The 23,835-nt window shown below is 35.3% G+C and overlaps 3 protein-coding genes across 5 annotated transcripts in view; all 3 read right to left on the bottom strand.

Moving 5' to 3' along the window:
• Positions 1 to 247: 247 nt before the first annotated feature.
• Positions 248 to 23,835, bottom strand: part of LOC114286501 (metacaspase-1) — a 50,580-nt gene continuing 26,992 nt past the window's right edge. For all 3 annotated transcript variants that reach the window (XM_082914299.1, XM_082914301.1, XM_082914304.1), the window contains one exon: positions 248 to 510. In XM_082914299.1, coding sequence (XP_082770425.1) covers positions 334 to 510 — 177 coding nt within the window. In that variant the 3' untranslated portion in view covers positions 248 to 333. The remainder of the gene's footprint in view (positions 511 to 23,835) is intronic.
• On the bottom strand, positions 4,566 to 7,044 carry LOC145820021 (metacaspase-1-like). The gene is made up of 2 exons (XM_082914308.1): positions 6,681 to 7,044; positions 4,566 to 4,740 (listed from the first exon to the last, which is right to left on the bottom strand). Exons 1-2 carry the CDS (start codon positions 6,968 to 6,970, stop codon positions 4,680 to 4,682), a joined length of 351 nt encoding a protein of 116 aa, XP_082770434.1. The 5' UTR covers positions 6,971 to 7,044; the 3' UTR covers positions 4,566 to 4,679.
• Positions 12,061 to 14,934, bottom strand: LOC145819544 (uncharacterized). Its single transcript, XM_082913519.1, has 3 exons — positions 14,240 to 14,934; positions 13,290 to 13,737; positions 12,061 to 12,355 (listed from the first exon to the last, which is right to left on the bottom strand). Exons 1-2 carry the CDS (start codon positions 14,780 to 14,782, stop codon positions 13,336 to 13,338), a joined length of 945 nt encoding a protein of 314 aa, XP_082769645.1. The 5' UTR covers positions 14,783 to 14,934; the 3' UTR covers positions 12,061 to 12,355; positions 13,290 to 13,335.

Genomic DNA, 23,835 nt, shown 5'->3' with positions numbered 1-23,835 from the left:
GGAGGCAAATTTGCTGTAACACCCTGCATACCTTTTGATGGGTGCAAATATCGTCTTTAGGAAAGCAACTTAGTAACGTGACTTGTAGCACCAAATTTCTGTCCTACATAGACAAGATCATCGCCAAGTTTTGAAGACCCGAAGACCACCAATTGAAGAGTTCAAGACAATTTGTTCCAACAAATACTTGAATATAATCTATTATGATATCAATACATATAGTATCTTCTTTATTCAAAACAAAAAATTGATAAATTGTGTCCTCATATTAGATTATGAATTTATAGTTTGTGTTCAAGCATGATCATGTAGAAATTGGAAAAGAAGCTTGACCTATATTAACTTGTGGTAGAATATCCTTAGGAGGCATCCTGTACTATTACTATTAGCATGCTTAATTTGCTCATGCATCTTTTCGAGTAGATTACTGTATGTTATTGTAGGGTTTTGCCTAATTATTTGATCAAAAATGTAAGTCATGGCGCCAGTCATTTCGTTTCTTGAGAAAGCCTGCATAATTCAAGAAAATAGGGATGAACAAGAATTCACATAAAGATGAGAGTAATGGCAAGTTAGGAATGTTAATATGGTAAGACAATGTGGTTTACAATGCCAACAAAAAAATAAATCTAGCTCGTCATTTTTTGGCTTTTTTCCCTTTACATTTATTGAAAAGAAAATGATTTTTGTCACTGAGTAAATTTCATTGGTTTTTATTGTGTGGATCGATTTGGTAAATTTCATTAGAAAATGAACTCTTACAGTTGTATCGGCAACAATTTGATCATCAGCACAGGCACTCAAAGAGATAGCTAGTCCACCATCTTTACTTTTGCTTACACCTGAAGTAAGTTTGTTATCCACCCACAGTTTCCTTTTGAAATCCAATGTTAAAAACAAAAACAAAACAAAACCAAAAAAAAGAGAGAAATTGTTACTATGGCCCTGTTTGGTGTAGCTGTTAAAACAGATTATAGATTATAGCTTAATACATTATAGATTATGACTTTAATCAAAAGCTGTTAACTTGTTTGGTGTAGTTGTTGGATTATAGATTTAAGTTGCTGAGTAATATTTGTTAGATAAGTTATGAAGTAAGTTTTTCAATTAACTTTTATTTTTTGTTGTTCACTATTTGTCTACATTTCTCATAAATAATAATAATAATAATAATAATAATAATAATAATAATAATAATCTATAGTCTATTTGGGTCTTTTTCTATTTCTAAAAAAATAAAAAAAAATATATATAAGAGTATAATCATAAATTAACATGTTCACAGCAGAAGTTGATAAGTAGAAGCAATGGGTGAACAACAATCAGCTTTTTTGAGTTAAAATAAGTTGTTAGAATCAGAAACTGTTTGAAATAAGTTTAACCAAACAGTCCAAAATAGTATTTCCAAAGCTAGAAGCTATAAGTTGGTTCAAAAAAGCCCAAACAAACACCCCCTATGTTGTCAATTGTTGCAAATATCTCAAGTTCATATCTAATAGGTAGAATGTTGAATATACATATGACCTTGTTTAAGATTTCAATTTCAAATTTTCAGATACAATTGTGTATGTTCTGGTGAGAAATATCATTTTACAACTTTGGTAGTTAAATTTGTGTGTGAAACATAATGGTGTAAGATTTCTGAATAAGAACTGTATATTCAATTGTGTCATATTTACAAAGAGTTCAACAACTTATATAACTCTAAACCTATGACTAAAAAAGGAAATACAACCAATTCAAATATTTATACCACAATCTTTCCTAATTCATAATATACACAATTATGCCAAATTGAGAATATACACAATATATTCTCACACTCTCGCTCAAAGTCAATGTGTTTTAGCAGAAAACACTGAGAGTTTGCTAAGAAAAAATTAAAACCGAGCAATAATGTGAGTCTTGGTGAAGAAGTCCACAAGTTGCAAAGCCGAAGAGAGAAAATGAAGCGAGATAGGGCTAGACTGCAGATGCTGTCGGACAAAGTGACAATCAATCTTAATGTGTTTCATCCGTTCATGGAAGACAGTATTATGGGCAATTTGAATAGCACTGTAGTTGTCACAATAGAGGGAGGTTGGAGAAGACTGAGGGACACCTAAGTCAGATAAGAGACAATGAAGCCAAACAATCTCAGCAGTAGCATGAGCCATAGCACGGTACTCAACTTCGGCAGTAGAGCGAGTAACAACAGTTTGTTTCTTGCTTTTCCAAGAGATCAAGGAATCACCAAGAAACATATAGAAACCAAACGTGGACTTGCGATCAGTAACATTACCAGCCCAATTAGAATCAGTATAGGCCACCAAATCCAGAGAGGAAGTAAAGGACAATAGTAAATCCTGAAATATAGTACCTCGAAGATAGCGAAGAATTCGAACCAATGCAGCCCAATGTGTGGAGCGAGGAACAGAGACAAACTGGCTAACCACATGAACAACATAGGCAAGATCAAGACGAGTAACCGTCAAATAAACTAAGCAACCCACGAGTTCTCAATATAAAATAGGATCATCTAGAAGAACACTATCAATAGTGTTGAGCTTTACATTAAGCTCAATGGGGGTATCAGAAATCTTAGTGTTAGTAAGACTGACACGATGAATAACCTTATTGGCATACTTGGCCTAAGATGGAAACTAACTCTTGGGAGAAGAAGCTACCTCAATACCAAGAAAATACCGCAATGGGCCCAGATCTTTCATTTCAAAGGTGTGGAAAAGATGCTGTTTGACCTTAGATATAGCAGGAGAGTCAGAACCGATGATAATCATATCATCCACATACAGTAATAATGCAACAAATCCAGCAGAGGTGTGGAGAAGAAATAAAGCAGAATCCTGGGCACAAGAATGAAACCCAAGCTCAGTAACAGCAGTTTGAAAGGGATCATACCAAGCACAAAGAGACTACTTCAGACCATACAGAGCACATCGAAGGTGACAAACCTATCCAGAGGAATGGTGAAGGCAAGGGGGAGGACGCATGTGAACCTCCTCAGTGATATGACCATTAAGAAAAGCATTCTTAACATCCATCTGATAAAGAGGTCAAGAACGAACAGTATCAACAAAGATCAAAGTACGGATAGTAGTCATCTTGGCAACAAGAGCAAAGGTCTCCTCGTAATCAATACCATACTCCTGTGAGAAACCTTTGGCAACCAAACGAGCTTTGTAGCGCTCATGGGAACCATCAGAAATGAGTCTTGACTTTGTAGACCCATTTGCAACCAACTAGATTCTTACTAATAGGCAAGGAACCAACCTCCAAGTGCTAGTTTTCTATAAAGCAGACAACTCATCCTCAATAGCTTGAACCCAATGAGGATCCTAGCAGGCCTCCTTGTAAGACTAAGGTTCTGAAAAAGAGTGAATAGCAGACAAAAAAGTATGATAGGAAGCAAAAAAATATGTATTAGACCAATCCAATCTGTTTAGAAAATGACGCGCTTGAGTAGAATATCGGTATGCAGCAGGATCAAAGTTGTTAGAAGTAGGAGGATCAGCAGTAGGGGTAGAGATAACCAGTGGAGGAGATGCCTTGCGATGAGAATAAACTAACAATGGAGAAGGAGAAAAAGAAACTGAAGGAGGAGAAATAGGGGGAGAAGATGGAATAAGCACAAGAGGAACTATGAAGATGTACTCATCAGAAGGGACCTCAGAAAGAAACGGATCAATATGAACCAAATCCTCTTTAGAAACTAGGGCGGTGAGAGGAGAAAACTGAAAGTAAGATAGACATTTGAGAAAGGCAACATGGCAGAAGACATAAAGGCAACGGGAAACAGGGTCATAATAGCGATAACCTTTTTGAGTGAGACTATAACCCAAAAAGACACATAGAACAGACCGGGCACTAAGTTTGGTTCTATCTTTACAAGGTAAAAGGATAAAACAAGCAGACACAAACATACGAAGGATGAAGTAATTAATAAGTTGAGAAAACAAAGTCTCATAAGGAGACCGACCAGAAAGAAGGAAGGTAGGCATACGGTTGAGAAGAAAAGCAGCAGTAAGAACTGCCTCACCCCAAAACGGAGCCGAAATGGAGGCAGAGAGAAAGAGAGATCTAGCTGTCTCAAGGAGATGACGATGTTTACGCTCAGCTCAACCATTTTAGGCAAGTGTATCAGTACAAGAAGTTTGGTGAATGGTACCCAATTTGGCCAAATATTCACAGAATTCAATTTTAAAGTATTCCCCACCCAAGTCAGACCACAACAATTTAATAGTAGACTTAAACTGTGCAGTGACCATTGACTGGAAAGTATAGCATATTTGGTAGAAGCCAGACTTATGAGTCATAAGATAAACCCAAGTAAAACAGGTGCAGTCATCAACAAATAACACATAATATGTAGAACCCCCTTTGGAGAGAACAGGAGAAGAGCCCCAAACATCAGTATGAACTAAAGAAAATGGTGTATCAAATATAAAAATACTTTTATGGAAAGGTAAGGCTGTCATTTTGGCAAGTTTACACCCCCGATATTCAGTAAGTTCACTAGAAGAAACTTTACCCAATATACCAGATTGAGCTAAAAATCGTAAGCTATCAGTAGACAAATACCCTTAATTAAAATGCGACAAGTATAAAGGATTAGACAGAGAATCTAATTGAAAAAGAGGAAAAGGCAGTTAGAGAGGTTATCATAGGCAGATATAAGCTCTTCACCACATAGAGGTCTCCAAGTCTACGGCCGGTCCCAATCTGCTGCTTAGACATCTGATCCTGCACATAACAGATAGAAGAAGAAAAGATAACATCAAAACTAGAGGCATCAAACTGACTGATAGATAATAAACTGACAGATAACTGAGGAACATAAAAGACATTACATACGGTAGGACAGACCCAATAGATATAACAGACATACCAAATCCATTAGCAGCATTGACAGAAATAGGAAAGGGAGGAAGAGTACAATTTTAAAGTAAGGAGAGATGGAGAGTCAAATGATAAGAGACACCAGAGTAAAAACTCCAAACAGACAAAGAAATACCTAAAAAAGACCCAAGCAAACTTGAATGAAAAGAGGAAACAATGGAGGCAGACGGAGATGGCTGAGAGGTAGACAATATATGTTGAAGTTAACTAATCTGAGTAGTCAAGGAAGCCAAGTCAGGATCAGGAGCCGAAGCAGATGCAATAGAACCGGCGGGCGGCTGAATTGTACTCAGAGAAGGAGCACAAAACTTGATCGGAAACGGCTGAGAAGACGAGATAGACACAGGCAAAGTAGACAAACATCCCTTCTTGGGACAATGATACTTCCAATAACCCCTTTGATGGCAGAAGGCACACTCATTAAAAGCCAGAGACATCGTAATAACTACAAAATTGAGAGGTTTAAGTGTAAAACAAAATAACCAAACCAAGGGTTCAAGTGTAAAAACCAAAAAATCTGAGGGGTCAAATTGTAATAAATCAAATAGAATGATATCAGATGGTCAAATATGACCAAAGCATTACTAGAAAAAGAGAGACTGAAGCCGAGATGAACCAAGAGAGGTCGAAGCAAAGTCAAAGCCGAGATGAATCAAATACCAAGAGAGGTCGAAGCATAGTCAAAGAGAGATGAACTAGAAGCCGAAGTCCAAAGTCGAAGACTTGGAGCCAAAATTGAAGAGAGAACCATGAACGACAATAGCGTAGAAAAATAGTGGAGGCAGTCGTGAGACAGAGGCAGTCGGGTTGCGAGGCTGCGTTTGTGTGTTGCGACCTAAGGGAAATTGAAATTAAGAGATAACCACAAACGATAGTCGCTTAAAGCCTTCGGTCAAACCAGACAAACACAGAGAAAAAGAAATCGACTCAGAGACTTCTAGGGTTTTGGCTCAGAGACAGCTCTGATACCATAAAAGATTTCTGAATAAGAACTGTATATTCAGTCGTGTCATATTTACAAAGAGTTCAGCAGTTTATATAACCCTAAACCTATGACTAAAAAAGGAAATACAACCAATTCAAATATTTACACCACAATCTTTCCTATTTCCTAATATACACAATCATGCCAAATTGAGAATATACACAATATATTCTCTCAAATGGACCAATGAAAAATTCAAATGCCTTTTACTGATTTTGTTAGATCACTAGTTGTGTATGAGTGGTGGGGTGTAGATGCATGTCCAAGCTTCAACCCTTCCTAAACCTAAATCCTTTGATATTGGGATATGTATCTAGAAGTTAAATATAGGTATAGGGAGATGCCTTGAACACTGATATAAATATTACTTAATTGTATAATATTCTTAGAAAATGTGATGTAAATTCTTCAGAAATGCTTGAAATTAAATAGAATTTAGGGGAAATATAAAATTTGTATCTTCTACCCATATGAGAGACTAGAAATATTTTTTTCCTAACATATGTGAACTTTTCTTCAAACATCATATAAACTTAGAGGGTTAGTGTGTCTAAATAAGCATCAGAACATATCTCACACCCTTATTCTTATCATATTTGATGGACATGCGCACTTGGGGAAAAATAAAAGAGAGAACCAGACTGAACTAAAATTTTTCCACCAACACAGACCGAGAACCTCCTCAAACTAGAGCTCTGTCATCTTAAATTGTTAACTACTAACTCATCTAAAAACTTTGTAAATTGATGATCTAACAAATTGATATTAAAGACTAGAACTAGGACTCAAAAACACTTACTGTTTTCTGTCGTAACCATGCTCTAGATCAAGGATGGTTCCGCTGTGACAGGCATCGATAATGGCATGAAGCTTGACACCTTCCTTGAGAGGCTTGACAATGGTATTATTGATATCATTATCAAGGATCATTCCAGCAGTCATGAAATCAGAAGGACAGATAGTTTCATCGTAGTCATCGTTCTCATCCATATCAAAATCAGGTTGTCGTAAACCACGTCCAGAGAAGTAGAACACCAAGGAGTCCCCTGACTTGCAGTCGGCCACAAGCCACCTCAAGGCCTTCTGCATGTTCTCCTTTGTTGGAATAAGGTTTGGGTCATCCTCCTCTTTTGCAATTTGCTCAAATTTAAATAATTAATAGATCATCCGTAAAAGAAAACATAAACATAAGACTTAAAACTTAAGAGTGGGTTTTTTTTTTCTTATATTAAATTAATTTTTTTGATAATTTTAATTATCTGTGAATGTAATATTAATTTACGTAGTAAATAAAAAAAATATAATATATATATATTTTTTATCACAGTGTCAATGCTTCTGAGAAGCAAACTTATGGATGTTTTTGCTTTCTCTTTTCAACTATTGTCTGAAAGCCCATACCAAAGTTCTTACAATTAGATTTAAATATTTTTATACCTTTCATTCGATTTTTGGGAGATTGATAAAAGAGTTGTTCCTGACACCTCTGAATTGCGAGTGCATGCTTATAGAGAAGTGACATAACATGTTGAAGCAACTCACAACTCAGAAGGGCGCAATCTACTCTCAAGACAGTGAATGCACGCCCCTGTTGATAAGTTTTCTTTGACTTTGTATTGTTTAATTTTATAATTGCAATGAATTTTTTAAATACTGTATTTTAAATTTGTGATTAATTTTAGTATATTAAATTTCTAATTTTCACAACAAACACTAATAATCAGTTTGTGATGTATGTACAATGCTATACCATGCAACAGAGGATCCAAGACATATGAACAGAATTCTTCATGAAGCACATAGTAGGAATCAGAATATTAACAGATGTTGCTAGAATCAAAAAGAAAATTCTGCACCAAAGCATTGTGACATAGTTCTGGTTGATCGATTTAGAATCAGTGTGCAAATTTCAAGTTTCTTGTTTTATTATCCACAAGTTTTAAATCACTCAAAAGCGTGATATAGCTAAATTGTCACATATTTATATGAAGCCGATGCTGGTTCTGTTAACTGTTTGTGTTGCAAACATTCACTGGTTTGACATTTTCGGACATGGTCTCAGTCAAGTGCTTGGTAATAAACCTATTTCCTTCTGCTCATATACACTGTTAAGATTAAATGGAATTATTTACTGAATATCACACACTACTATAAAGGGCATGGATTAGAATAAATACCTGTTAGAACACAAATAGAAGTTTCAAGAAAACCAAAATGATCGGTTAGAAGAGATTTCATTCTGGTCACATCATTTATTGTTCCCTTGAGCCTGTGCTTCTTCTTTTGGTAACTGACTCCGCAAAGAACTGCCCGCTTTGGTAGATGTACACCGATATTATTGTTGGACAATCTTCACTGTATTTAAAAGATTTAATTCTATTGTGTACATAACAACAATTAGAATTTAAAGAAATAAAGAAAAGGAGAGAATTTGTTTGATTACAAAAATCAAACTCGAAATAAAAATAAATAAATAAAACAGATTTTATTTTGTTACAAAAACAAAATTTAAATATGATTTTAATAAATAAAACAACACTGAAAATAAATTAAATAACTTACTTGATTTAATTTCTTCGAATTAGTGTCTGATCAAGTCCAGTGTTTGACACTGTGTCCTTAAGACAGATTTGTCCTCTCCACGGTGCTTTCAGAATTTGGACGTCTATCTCCCAGGATGAAATGATCTACCACAAACAATAGTAGCACTGCAAATTGTTTGCCTTACGAACACACTAAGTGTTTACACTATTTCTTTCAGAAATAAAATGCAACAAAATGAAGAATAGAATAAGCAGAGGTGAAATACGAAATTTCTGAATTAAATAACATCAAATGAGGGTGGTCCTATTTATAGATGTAAAGGTGGCTCTTGGTTTTAAATTGAACAGGTATGATACCTGTTGGTTTTGAATTCAAACAGATAGCAAAAAAGAGGAAGGGCCCTGTTTGGGTGTGCACTAATTCCAAACTAGTTTATTTCTGTTTGAAAATGGGAAGGGCCCTGCTTGGATGTACAGAAAATTCAAATTAGTTTAATTTGATTTCTGGATTTTATTTTACCAAAAAATAAAATTAAATTCAAATGTTTTTGGCCCAAAAAGATTAGTATTGGGCCGAACAAGCCCAACCACACACTCGCGCCCAGGCCCAGCCCGCCCGGACGGCGGCCGCGCGCATGGTGATTTTTGGGTCCAATGGGTCTAGCCCATAACCTCTCCCTCTAAAACACTTGGGTACCCCTTGGGGCACACCCCAAGTATCTCACCCAAGCCTTATAAACCCTTTCAAAACTTCCCACCAAATCAATGTGGCATAACCCAATTTACAACCTTAAGGAATTTCCACCAAAACTCCATTTCCATGGAGCACACTTTGGCTTCAATTTCCCATTCACTCGGTAATGGTTTTGAGCAACCAAATATACCACGTGAATCACAACGCGGCATAGAACGCGTTACCACTTTGACCCGAGTAAATCGACACTCGGGGCCCACCTAAAAAATAGACCAAACTTGAGAAAAAATTCTGGTTTTACCCAGAATTTTTCTACCATTGCCAACAATTATGAGTCATAGGATTTAGCTTTCGATCAGGCTTTGGCAATGCAGCAAGCAGGCTTTTGTTTTCTTGCAATCTTGTTTTCCAACAAAAGCATAAATGTCCCTTGGGGACGGTTTCACATGCTTCGGTTGAAATCAGAGATTCACAAGATTGGCATACAGTGTTTTTGGATTCCAGTGTTTCCATAATCTTGTTGTGGCAGCTACCACATGAAATTTCTCTAGTGTTCATTATTTTTGGTTTCGTTTGTAAGGCAAGGAGGCAGAGCAGCAAAGAGGATTGAATTTATGACACCGACATGGTGAGGTATAATAGAATTTTACAAAATCCAACCAACCGAGGAGCAACTAAAATGGGATTTTACTAGTGAGCTGTTTTCGATTTTGTTCAACAAACTTTTTCTGCTATTTTAAAGTTTTATTCTATAGCACTATTGTAACACCCTGTCCCACATCGGAAGTTTGCATGGGTGATCTTGGGCATATATAGCACCACTACCTTGCTACTAAATAACTTGGACTTAAGCTTTTGGGTATTGTTGGTCAACCCACAAGTTATTTGGGCCAGCAAGTAGTGGGGCGTTACAAATGGTATCAGAGCCGACCCATGCACACAACCATGTGGGCCACTTATTCTGGGCTACTTATTCTGGGCTGGCCACGAGCTTGTCGTGGTATTCTGATTGATTATAGACCCTCGCGAGGACGCGAGGATTTATAAGTGGGATAGTTTGTAACACCCTGTCCCACATCGGAAGTTTGCATGGGTGATCTTGGGCATATATAGCACCACTACCTTGCTACTAAATAACTTGGACTTAAGCTTTTGGGTATTGTTGGTCAACCCTGGGGCGTTACAAATATATAAAGTGTGAAGAACTAGATACCCTATGTTTATTTTTTTTTTTTTTTTGAGAGTGTTCACATTGGCAATTGATCTTTGGATATTAAGCATATCATTTTAAGCACCATTTTGGCAATGAATGTCAAAAAAGTGAACATCAAATAGTTTTTTTCCCAGGAAAATTGCGAAAGAAAATTCCACTTCATAGAGTCTGATCATTTTTCCTTAATCATATTCTTTCTCAGTTGTTAAAGTCCAATGATAGTGATTTGAATATCATGACCATGCTAGTATGCTTGATGTCGGCATTATGTTTTGTAGTCTGTAGACTGTTGGATCGGGAAGATTAGCCAGCCCTATCTATCCCCTGTATGTAGCCTCACCCTCATGCATAGTTTGTTTTGAGACTACTATGTAGTTTTTTCCCCCCAAAATGTGCTTATCCATATAGCTTTTTCTCATTGCTTTTTGATTCTGCAAGTCATTGAGAAATGAATGGATCTGATTTGAAGACTAATTAGCATTTTCATAAGCAGTGATCAAACCTAGACATTAAAAAATGAAAAATGATATATAAGTCCACTTTTTGGATCCACTTTATAGACTCAGTGATGTGTTGAGAAGATGATTGATTAATAATTAGAGAATATTTAATTATCAATCAATTATCTTCTTAAGACATCACTAGGTCTAAAAGGTAGATCTAAGTTTTGGACCTGAATGGCAATACTTTTGAAAAATTAATTACAATGCTGAAATAAATCCATGGAAAAGGAATCTATATGAGAGTAGTGTAGTCAAGAGCCATTTGGGTCTGCAATGTCTATATATTCTACCAACAATGCAAAGTGTGAGAAGAACATAAAAGAACCTGATGCTGCACTGTTGTTTATATCCTGTTCACGCATGTACGGATAGAAACATGTACGAAATGAAGAATTAAAAAAAAAAGAAAAAAATTAAGAAGAAAAGAGGTCCTTTTCTCACTCTCTATTTTTGGGTTGATTGATCCCAATCCGTTCCCAAGAATATTGCTACTGTATAACTGTTGTAAGTTGATTCAAGTTCTTTGAATAAATTTGATCACTAACAATGGAAGTCATGTTCACAACGAGAAGACAACTCTATTAAAGTATAGTTTAAGGAAGGTATAGTTTTAGGAAAGACTGTTTACTATAGCCTCTGTTTGGTTTGCGAAAATGATGGGCCAAAAGATTTTTAAAAAAATGATTTCTTTCATATTTTTCGCCATCAAATGAAGTTAGGTTTTAAATTCTGACTTTCTCATAAATAATCACAAATCAAGAATAGAATACAAATTAGAGCATCCGAAATTAAAGAACAAATGCTACATAAATGATCACAAATCAAGAATAGAATACAAATTATAGCATCTAAACTTAAAGAAGAAATGATATATATTAACTGGTTTATTAGAAACAAAAAAGTTGATCCTACATATAAATTTCTCTTGTTTCTCTGTTTCAAAATCTGTTTTTACCACACGATTTCTTCACATGAAGGGTCTATTACTCGCATGTATCAAAGAATTTTTTCCTTGGAATCAAACTGCATGTTCACATTTTACACATTGCACAAACAATTGTGTTTAAATTACTTGGTTCCAACCAGTACAGAGAATTGATGCTTGATTTTTTATTTTGAAGCTAGCCAAGGATCCACTACAAATCCATTTGATAACACAAAAGTCAATTTTCAAAACAAAAACCCAAGTATTTCTACCGTATCTAATAACTGACCATACGAAACAATGCAACATAAATAGATAAATATCTCATAAAACAGGGAACTTTATACATGAAAATTTCATTCATAAAACAAAATCCGGGATCTACATATTTCCAATAGGTACTCTAATCTCCAGCAAGAAGTCAACCACAGACATTGATAGATACATCGATACATAAATGGCAAATTTCATGTCTTGCTGCAAAGATGTAGCTGCATTCTCATGATGGTATAAATGGTGAAAGAACAGTTCTTGCCACTAGGTTTACTGCATCCTCCAGAATCCTCGTTCGTGCCGTTTATAGTACAAGCATTCTTCTGCAAAAGTGTACAAGCCAACAAAGCAGTAAGAATCAACATATCAAATTTTGGAGTATTGCCATATTCCTGCCCAGGTGATGCTAAGGTCATAGGGTCTAGAGGTTATATGGGCCATATGAAGATATAGGTTCATTTCATGTACCAATGTCCAGAACAACAAACCAATAATGTTAAGCTTGGAAGAAGGTTTCAATAATCTATGGAAAATTCACAATGAAACAGAGCGAGAAAAACAAGATCTACCCAAAAGCCTTACAAAGATTCCTACCTTCTTCCTCAGGACTCTATATATATAGACTCTTTGTAGAGACGACCCTGCTTGATTGGCACTCGAGGCTTGGTTCGGTTTGTCTCCTTTGCTTACAAATTCAATTGACTCTTACAAACTAACCAACCTTGCCAGCTCAATATCCGTCTAACACCCTAACTGACATAACTGCCAGCTCAGCTAACTACTCAGCTAGAGATCTTTTACTCGAGCATTTCTCCTTTCTTTGTATCAAATAAACTACATGTTCTGAATTTATCAAAGAATTTTAAGATATTTGACTTCACATATAGTGAAGGGAAAGAAAGATTTTGTAAAAATAAAATAATATACACATGCATACACACTACAAAAGTTTTCCAACCATTTCGTCTACACGAATTAATGAGTGAGTTATCTAGGAAAACAACATTCCTATCAGCTATGTGTTTATGTTAGTGTCATTTGCAATGATAATGACCAATGTTGCTACTATGCTACCACTGCTAAACACTGGCTCAGCATAACTTAGAGTGACCAATCAATATGTTGGGAATTCAGAAGTAAATGTTACAATGACTTGCACAAGTTACTACCAGTATATCTATGGATATACAATCAGTCCAAGCTCCAATTCATAACAAGCTAATAATCAATTACTTAAAAGGTTCAAAATTTACCCACCTGACAGGACTTGAGCTTCAAAGTAATAGGGGAAGAGCAACATTGATTAGAGACGAGAATTCATGGACAAACCACTGTCCAGTACGTTGAGCTGCCCAGATATTTTGGCTTTGCAGGTTGGACACATAAAACCAACAGAATCTGATTGAGTTTCGGAGTCAACGGCCTCATGGTTGAACTCTGTTCTGCACCATACACACACAGTTGTAAACTGAAGTCTGCCAGCAATGTTTAACATGATGGCCTCTGTTTCAAATCCAGCAGAAGAATTGAACCCCTCTTCCATTCCTTCATCATTTGCCAGATTCATGGTTACCTCGGGCAGAGATGGTGATTCTTGCCCATTCAGAAAATTGAATTTTAGGGGTTCTATTTCATCCAACCTCAGATCGTCAAAGGCAGTTACATTGTCAAGCTTCTGATCAACTGTGCAGAATTCATTTTCTCCCTGTCAATATACACAACAAAATAACAATTAATTCCTCAGAAATAAAACAGAAAAAGGAGATATGTCCTACCATATTTCTAGAAAGTATCAATAAATGACTAGGTCCTTACCTGACATGGTATAAGTTTGCTTACATAAAGTACAAAAACAATAAGCAAAAATAAATAAATAAAAATCGAGCCTTTATTTCCCATCCAAGTACATTTACAACTTTCCATTTTGAAAATGCTCAGGATATGCAACTCAAGAAGAACAAAACACTAAATCCTTCATTCTGATTTTTATTGATAGGCCAGTGAGGTCAAGATTACTATCTAATACAGAAACTATTTGATAGAAGTATTTGCGCTGTCTAGTCTCTTAGGTAGTTTGGAGAATCACCAAAGGACAAGGACACTAGCCCAGAGAAGACACAAATAACAATTATTACATTGTTATATCTAAATATGCTCAACATTTGAACTCTTTACAGTCACATAATTTATGCAGCTCAGAATTATACCTTATTTGAGATGGTAGTCAACAAGGGAAAGCAGGGCAGTGATTGCACCACTGGCATTGAAGAGTCAGCAACCCCACTCTGACAAACATTTTCCTCAACAATTTGACCTGAAGTCCCTGTTACTACATCATGAATTGGTGTAAGTTGGCTATTTCCAAAACCAATTTCTTTCTCACTGTTTCCATGCTTTTCCACTTGATCGAGTTTTGGATGGTCAGAAGTGTTGGTGCAAACCACAGCCAAATTATTCTCAACATGAGAAATATGATCACTGTTCACCCTTTTGTTATCAGTCATTATGTACTTGCCATCATGCTGGCTAAAACCTAGATCTGGAGCTCTCGTAGTCATGCAATCTTCGTTTTTCCGTTCATTAGGACCAGAATCCGAGCTCAATTTATGGTCAGAATTTGCAGCATGGGTTTCTGGATCAGTTGCCACTTTCTGTGTATTAGGAGAGGAACCATCATTGGTTTGATCATTAGGCTCAGCAGTGGGAGTTTCTAAAATAGAACTTTGTGCAATTTGAATCAAAACATCCATTTTAGTGATCCTTGGTGGCAACTCATCCGGAGATGGAGATTCAGTGCACTTCAGAAGAGCAGCCTGACCTGGCAATTCTTCAGAACTTCTGACACAGTTTCTTACGTGGATTCCCACATGCAGTGGCGGAGGGAAGGGGGGGGGGGGGTCGGGGGGTCCCGGCCCCTGCAAAGTCAACAAAAATCATACATATATATATGTTAAATATATATATTTTTATGTAATCTCTTAACAGTGGCCCCCTTGTTTGTATTCACCTCTGGTCTTCTTTTCCTCCCATTTCAAAGATTGAGCCCCACCTCATCCAATGATACAAACAAATATCTGTGAATAAAAAAAACTAAAAAACAAATAAAAGTCATGTGATACAAGTTACAACTCACAAGTGAGTCACGTGGTGGGATGGGATGTCAAGCTTGTAAAGGAAGTTTGGAGGTTTAACAAACAAGCAAACATCTCAGATTAGAGCAGTTCAAAAAAAAAAGAAAAAAAATAGAGCTCTCATTTGAAAGCGTTTTCTCTTCTTTTTTCTTTTTTTTTTCTGCTATGAACTAGGAGAACCAATAACTCTTAACGACAAAACCCACCTTTTAGAAAGCAATTGACAAAGAAAGGTAACATTCAATAACTCATGAACTCACTTTGTTTTTATTAATTTATTTTAAAATTAAAATATTTAGTTAATAAATAGAGAATGAGATATTCATTTTTATTTTGGTTTTTTCCTTATGATTAGTAGAGAAGATGACTCCCAGCTTTTCGACATGTTCTCACTTATCACTATCATCAGTATTTCTCCTTTTTTCTCAATAGAAGGTAAGTCTCCCTGTTTTTATGTTTGTTAATTTTAATCTGTTTATATAAATTGTATATTTTATGTTTGAATTTATTTAATGTTTTGTATATTGTTAAAGATGATATGTGCTTGCAATATAAATAAAATTTGAAGCTATCAAAAGTTTAGATTCATAAAAAAAATAATGTATAAATAAAATTTTCAGGTTATCAGAAGCTTAAATGTGTTCATGTCATGGGGAAGTTAAAAACAATTGATACATTCTTTAAAAGAAAGAGTGTTGATAATTCAACATCTGATGTGCCTAACTTGAACTCTAATATTGAGACTTCAATTCCTGATCAACATCCTTCAAAAAATCCACGAGTTGAATGTCAAGATGTAGACACTTCTTCCTTAGAGCGTGATCCTAGGATACGTCCTCAAATATGGGATTATCCAACTAATCAACAAGATGAAACTCGAAGGGCTTATATCAAGGCAGGACCATATCAGTTTCTTCTTTCAAAATATCCTCCGTCTGGGTCTATAAATCATCCTCGTCAATTTCAATCATCTTGGTTCAATATATTTCATTGGTTAGAGTACTCTCCTTCAAAAGATGCTGCATATTGCCTACCATGCTATCTTTTTAGTAAAAAACCAACTGGTCGGCTTGGAGCTAATGCATTCACTATTGATGGATTTCGAAATTGGAAGAAAGTGAATGATTGTAACGCCCTCAAAATAACAACATTAAACCCATCAATAAAGATACTCATTGACATAAGAAATAACCACAATCTTCTATTCATCAGAGTTTCATTACAAAAGTACTACATGTTAACAACAAAAGCAAATGCCCTATGGGCTTACAGCTTTCCAAGTTAACACTTGGTTACAACAAAAGAGTGCTAACTCATTTACACATTAAACCCTTGGCTTGAATTTACATGTAGTACATCAAAAATAAAACGACAAAAGTATGTCCGCCTCTAGCCTCCCAAGCTATGTCCTTGGAGGTGTCATGCTATCTGTACCTAAAAATGATATTCCCATATAGGGTGAGCCACAGCCCAGTAGAAATACACTAAACCAACCATGAACAATGACTAAAAGATTAGCAATTGATAGATGGGCAACACTGATACATTCACATAAATCACATATTTATGTCATACGACTTATGAGTCCAAGTTACCTTTCATTTTCCATTTTTCAACAGATAAGCATGTTAGCTCTATCATCATTTCGACAGATATGTATAAAAACTATATCCCACATTCACAGATAAGCATATAAGCTATATCCACATTCCCAACAGATATGTATAACAACAATATCCCACATTCACAGATAAGCATATAAGCTGTATCCACACTTCACAAAGATAAGCATATAAGCTCTATCTTCACTTCTCTAGACAAGCATATGAGCTGTATCTACGGAGTTCATCCCCTATTTTCTCCCAACACTATCCGGTTTAGAGGTACATCCCCTATCTTCCCCTAAACCGCGGAGTACATCCCCCATCTCCTCCTCTACACATAACGTATACAAACACATTGGTTCTATATACAATCACTCAATACATACAGTTAATGTATTCTATCAACCGTCAAATTCCATGACACATTCCATTGATTAGTTTTCATTTTCCTAATCATCATGCATTGTCTACAACAATCACGACTATCCTCCACCGATAGCCCGAAGCAGTTATTTCTAAACAGAAAATAAATGCACAAATGGATATTCAATCAACATTTCAATTCGGTGAGTGATAAATAATTCAACTACACCCTTTTTCCCCATACATTCCCAATCTCAACAATTCCATTTCATTTCCTCATTTCTCACAATTAATTATCTCAATTAATCAAACAATGTAATTAGGTCATTTTCCATAATTACCATTTCAACCCTTGGGTCCCATTTTCATCAATGATTCAACATTTATTTCCATTTCTCTATACCAAACATGCATCTAGGTTTATTATAAATAAAACCCCAACCTTTGTAAAATAGCACAAAAGCCCCAATCTTTCACAAAATCACCAAACCAACCCCAACCTCTCAAAATACCAAAATTTAAAGACAAAATCCATAGAGAGGAGTAGGATATCCCTACCTCAAATTCGGAGCCCCAAAGGAGAAGATGACAAAACCCAACGTGCTCCAAATCCCAAAATTTTCAGATTAAAATGTAGCCCTCGACGATCAACAACTTTTTTGTAAAGGCCAAAGATGAGCAAATCACTCCTACTAGATCAAAACTTAGAGAGAAGGTAGAGTTCTAGAGTGAGAGGCTCAACAATGGTGTTTTTGGAAAAGTAGGAGAGAGAAGAGAAAGTGAAAAAGTGATTTGAAAAGTCAAAACACGGAACTTAAACCCAGTCGCCCCGCTCGAGCGTCAAAAACCCCGCTCGAGCGTCACTCACAGACTCCCGCTCGAGCGCCAACAATCCCGCTCGAGCGGCGAATACACACTCCCAGAACTTTTACAAAACCAGGTCTTCGCTCGAGCTTCCAACTCCCCGCTCGAGCGGCACTCACAAAACCCCGCTCGAGCGGCCAATCCCACGCTCGAGCGTCCAACACTGCACGGGAAAATACTGGATGGGTGCAATTCCCGCTCGAGCGCCAAAACCCCCGCTCGAGCGGACAGGTCAAAATCTGGGCAACTAGTTTTGGTTTCTAAACTCAACCAACATGTAACAAACCTGCCCAACACATCCTATAACTCAAATACGAAGTAAAAAGGATGTAAACAAGATAATAATCAACTACCAACATCCACAGACACATGTCCGGATCATTGTACAACAAGGGTAAACCCAGGATCGCTATAATGATGGAATTAATTGTGCCTTTCTATGCCATATGGGTAAGGATCCGTGTTCAACTCATAATAATGCCGTGAAATGTTGTGATATTTTGATGAAGCAATCCCAACATATTGATAAGGTTATGGATAGGCAATCGTCTGAATAGATTATGAATAATCGTTTGTGACTAAAGGTGTCAATAGACAGTGTTCGTTGGCTAACTTCTCAAGGTTGTGCTTTTAGAGGCCATGACGAACGTCCCAATTCAAAAAATCGAGGTAACTTTCTTGAGTTGATAACGTTTTTAGCCACATACAATGAAAAAGTTGCTGATGTTGTCTTGAATGCCCCTAAAAATGCCAAATATACTTCGCCAACAATCCAAAAAGAAATCTTACATATTTTATCAAGTATGGTGCGAAATAAGATTCGTGAAGAACTTGGGGATTCGAAGTTTTGCATAATTGTAGATGAAGCTCGAGATAAGTCCAAAAAGGAGCAAATGGCTATTGTTTTGAGATTTGTTGACCAAGATGGTTTTGTAAGGGAGCGTTTCTTCGATCTTGTACATGTTAAAGATACTACTTACTTGACTCTTAAGTTGGAAATAGCTAATGTCCTTTGTAGAAATAGTCTTGATGTTCAAAACATTTGTGGACAAGGATATGATGGTGCTAGAAATATGCGTAACGAGTGGAATGGATTACAGGCTTTATTTCTAAATGAATGTCCCTATGCATATTATGTACATTGTTGGGCTCATCGACTACAATTAGCACTAGTTGCGGCATCAAGAGAGGTAATCCCAGTTCATAAGTTCTTTTCTAAGTTAACTTTCATTTTTAATATTGTTGGTGCATCTTGCAAGCGTAATGATGAACAACATGACGCTCAAGCTACTGAAATTGCACACTTGATTTCCATTGATGAACTTGAGACTGGAAGAGGGGCAAATCAAATTGGCACTTTGCAACGAGCTGGAGATACTGGATGGAGCTCACATTTTAAATCAATATGTAGTTTAATAAAGATGTTTAGGGCAACTTGTACAGTTCTTAAAAACGTAGTCAAGGATGGATCCACTTATTCTCAACGTGGGGATGCCGATGCAGCGTATGATATGATTTCATCCTTTGAGTTTGTTTTTATTAAGCATTTAATGAGGGAAATTATGGGTAGAACTGATATTCTTTGTCAAACTTTGCAGAAAAAAACCCAGGACATCTCAAATGCTATGCATTTAGTTGCAACTACAAAAGCACTTATTCAAAAGTTGAGAGAAAATGGTTGGGACAGTCTCGTTGGGGAAGTAAAATTATTTTATGAACGATATGAGATTGAAATACTTGACATGAGTGCTCGATACAGTGCGAGTCGAGTTCCACCTCGTAATCAACAAAATCACATAACAATCGAGCATCACTATCGAATAGATATCTTTACTGTTGCAATCGACTCTCAGTTACAGGAACTAAATCATTGGTTTAGTGCGCAAGCAATGGAGCTCCTTAATCTTTGCTCAAGTTTGGATCCTAAGAGTGCATATAATTCATTAAAAATTGATGATATTTGCACTCTTGTTGAGAAATTCTATCCTCAAGATTTCATAGAGCAAGAAAGAATTCATTTGAAATTTCAGTTGCAACACTTTGAGCTTGATGTGCCTCATCATCCGGATTAACAAAATCTCTCCACAATTTCTAAACTATGCTGGGGGTTAGTTGAAATGGGAAAGTCAAAAACTTACCATTTGGTTCATAGATTGATTCTTCTCATATTGACACTTCCTGTTTCAACTGCTACTACAGAAAGGGCATTTTCAGCAATGAATATTGTAAAAACTAGCCTTCGCAACAAAATGGAAGATGAATTTTTTACAGATTGTTTGGTTGTTTACATTGAGAAAGAAATCGCAGAAAATTTTAGCTCAGAAATGATTATAGATGATTTCTATTCTATGAAGCATCGTCGAGCACAACTTTGATAGGAAGTTATGTGCGTTTTTGTTAGTTTTACAGTAAAGGAGACAAGATATAGTCATTTTGTAACACACTTTTTGTTATATCATGGTGTTAATATATAAAGAATTTTAATCTTTGTTGCTTCATAAATGGTTATAGCTAGTGGATATTTATTTATTTATTTATTATTTAAGTCCACATTTATAATATTAATTTGGCCCCCCAATTAAGAAATCCTACCTCCGCCCCTGCCCACATGACCATTGTAACTCCGCCTTTCCTGAAAAACCTTGTGACAAATCTGGCATTCATACTTTCCGTCTTTAATTATCACACCTTTCTGATGGAGATCGAATCAGAGGATTTGTTCTTTTTTAATAGAGCAAATCACATAGAAATATATCCCTTTATTATAATCAATAAAATTAATTATTTGTGTATTTATTTCGTGTCTTATTTGCAGCTACGAAATTTGTGTTTACATTCATTTTGATCCCTATACAAGTGTCGATGTCCCTCTTCTGTTACTTCATTTTTAAATTTTTAACAAAATCCAGCCATATGACAAAACTATGACTACGAAATGAGGGTAAGAGAAAAAAATTATCCATGTTTTCTGCCAATACACTTTGTCCTACGTGATAAACATATGAGAATTATATAATATAATATATATATGTTCGTATGGTAAAAAATAAGATGAAAAGGCAAAGAAGTAAAGCTTTTGAAATAAAAAAAAAATGCGACAAAAAAATCAAAAAGAAAGAAAGATGAATAAATAGAACACTGTGTTACGTGAAAAATAGAGTTTTGTGATTCCAATTTATGCAAAACCCTAGTTTATCTTCTTAATTGTTCACAATCTGCATTTTGTTTTAGCGTAATATAGTCATATTTTGATGTAAATTTTGGAATAAAGTGTGTATTGGTGAAAAATGTAAATGATTTTTCTTTCTTACTCTCAAGTTGTAGTTACATTCTTATTACATGATTAGATTCTGCTAAATATTTAAACAACTGAGTAACAGAAAGGGGACATTGGCATTTGTATAGAGATCAAAATGAGATTTAACCAAGAATATAAGGTTAACTGTCACAATTTCATATGCAAAAATCAAAGTGGGATTTGACCAGAAGTGTAGGAAGTTGATTGCCACAATTTCATGTGTAGGGACCAAAGTGAGATTTAATGCAAAATGTAAAGATGCAAAGTGTAATTTATCCAATAAAATAATAGAAAAGTTAAAAACATAATGGCATCCGACATGTACACGCCATTATCTTAAAAATGTCCATGCTAGTTTGATTATCAGTCAATGATTCGTTTCGATAACTTACCAAAATAAAAATGTTCCTCTATATAAAGTATTAGGTGTGACAGCTATTCAAATGCTCTTTACTATCCACAAAGTTTTATGAGAATGAAAGGACTAAAAGGTTTTTGCAAACATTTCTTTGCCCCGCCATTATGTCAAATGATGGATGCTAGTTGAGCTATAAGTGGTCTGATTTCCCATTTGTATAATATTTCAAAAGTTCAGCACAAACTCTTTTTTTGATATTGGCTTAAACCAAAAACCAACTATAAAGTGATTCTCATATTTAAATATTAGATAAATTACACAAGTAATTTTTATACTTTGGTTTTTATGTCATTTTGATTATTATAATTTTAATTGACTTGATTTTGACACTAAATTTATGATTGTCTTAATTTAATTCAAATGATTATAATTTTTGGTGTTTATTGACAGAAAATACGCACATAAATGACATGTACCATACTTTTATAAGTAAAATTATAAAGTTGTTTAACTCAGTTAATTTTAACCAATTCGATAAGCTATTTTCTTTCAAAAATCTTATTCGGCGTTATCAATTATATCAAATTGACACAAAATCTAAAATTAAAGGTCAAAATTAAACTAATAGAAATGATAGGGACCAAAATGATACGCAATGAATTCGATTTTCAAAGATATTCATGTTTAGAACTGCCAATTTCATTTTCAAAAGATGCTCATGTTCAAATCTACCAATTTGAATTTCATGTTCAAAACTGCCAATAAAAGGTTGCTAATGTTTTGCAAGGTATTCTATTGAACAAGCCAAGAATAGAAATTTGATACAATTAATCTTCTCTTTAGGCTCAAACAAAAGTATAAATATCTTACCAAAGAATCATATTATTAGGGAAATATGAAATTGAGGACTTTCATTTACTCAAACTGCATGTAAATAACACCTTTTTTTCCCTTCTCTTTGGGGGTGTTTGGGAAGAAAATTTTTAGTCTGGTTTAGGCTAAAATTCACAAAAAGACAAAATAGACTAAAATAGTTAATAAGACAAAATGTCACGTTAAACTCATAATCATTTCACTTTTTTTCTCACAAACATCACATCCAACTATACAAAAATCTAATCATCTTCCCAAACACAAAAATTTTAGCTTATTAAAATAGCTGAAAACTAAAATAGCTTATTAAAATAGCAACTTCTCAAACACCCACTTTATAAAGTCGATTGGGTTACAAATCCTTGCTTTCACTCCACAATAGCTCCCATATTAACATTGGGCCCAAGACGACACTGGTTGCATATTGATAACATTCTTTGACATGGTATAATGCTAGGATGACCAGTACATATGCCTACAAGTCGAATTTCTCTGTATCAACATTAAATGGTGTTGAAGATGATAGCTGAGTTTTCTGCACAGCTCCAAGTAATAGCCCAAATCAGTTAAGAATTAGATAGTGCTTTCAAGCGACATTATCATTTAAGAGGATATGATGTGGGTTTTATTCAACTTGATAACAAAAAATGCTACAATAATTGAATATAATCTACTATGATATCAATAAATATAGTATCTTCTTTATTCAAAACAAAAAATTGATAAATTGTGTCCTCATATTAGATTATGAATTTATATAGTTTGTGTTCAAGCATGATCATGTAGAAATTGGAAAAGAAGCTTGACCTGTATTAACTTGTGGCAGAACATCCTTAGGAGGCATCCTGCGCTATTACTATTAGCATGCTTAATCAACTCATGCATCTTTTCGAGTAGATCATTGTATGTTATTGTAGGGTTTTGCCTAATTATTTGATCGAAAATGTAAGTCATGGCGCTAGTCATTTCATTTCTTGAAAAGGCCTGCGTAATTCAAGAAAATAGGGATGAACAAGAATTTGCATAAAGATGAGAGTAATGGTAAGTTGGGAATATCAATATGGTAAGACAATGTGGTTTACAATGCCAACAAAAAGATAAATCTAGCCCGCCTTTTTTTAGCTTTTTTCCATCACATTTACTGAAAGGAAAATGATTTTTGTCACTAAGTAAATTTCATTGGTTTTTATTGTGTGGATTGATTTGGTAAATTTCATTAGAAAATGAACTCTTACAGTTGTATCGGCAACCATTTGACCATCAGCACAGGCACTCAAAGAGATAGTTAGTCCACCATCTGTACTTTTCCTTA

The sequence above is a fragment of the Camellia sinensis genome, chromosome 2 (assembly GCF_055761805.1).
Source record: "Camellia sinensis isolate YWXY chromosome 2, ASM5576180v1, whole genome shotgun sequence".
NCBI classification, from domain to species: domain Eukaryota; kingdom Viridiplantae; phylum Streptophyta; class Magnoliopsida; order Ericales; family Theaceae; genus Camellia; species Camellia sinensis.
This window is presented reverse-complemented; position numbering and strand designations above follow the sequence as displayed.

Excerpts from the sequence above, each read along its gene's own strand:
- LOC145820021 (XM_082914308.1), bottom strand. The coding sequence starts at position 6,970 with ATGCAGAAGGCCTTGAGGTGGCTTGTGGCCGACTGCAAGTCAGGGGAC. Across the intron at positions 4,741-6,680 it reads CATGGTTACGACAGAAAACA|GATCAGATGTCTAAGCAGCA; the intron begins GTAAGTGTTTTT and ends TGTTATGTGCAG.
- LOC145819544 (XM_082913519.1), bottom strand. The coding sequence starts at position 14,782 with ATGGATGTTTTGATTCAAATTGCACAAAGTTCTATTTTAGAAACTCCC. Across the intron at positions 13,738-14,239 it reads TGACTACCATCTCAAATAAG|GGAGAAAATGAATTCTGCAC; the intron begins GTATAATTCTGA and ends GTATATTGACAG.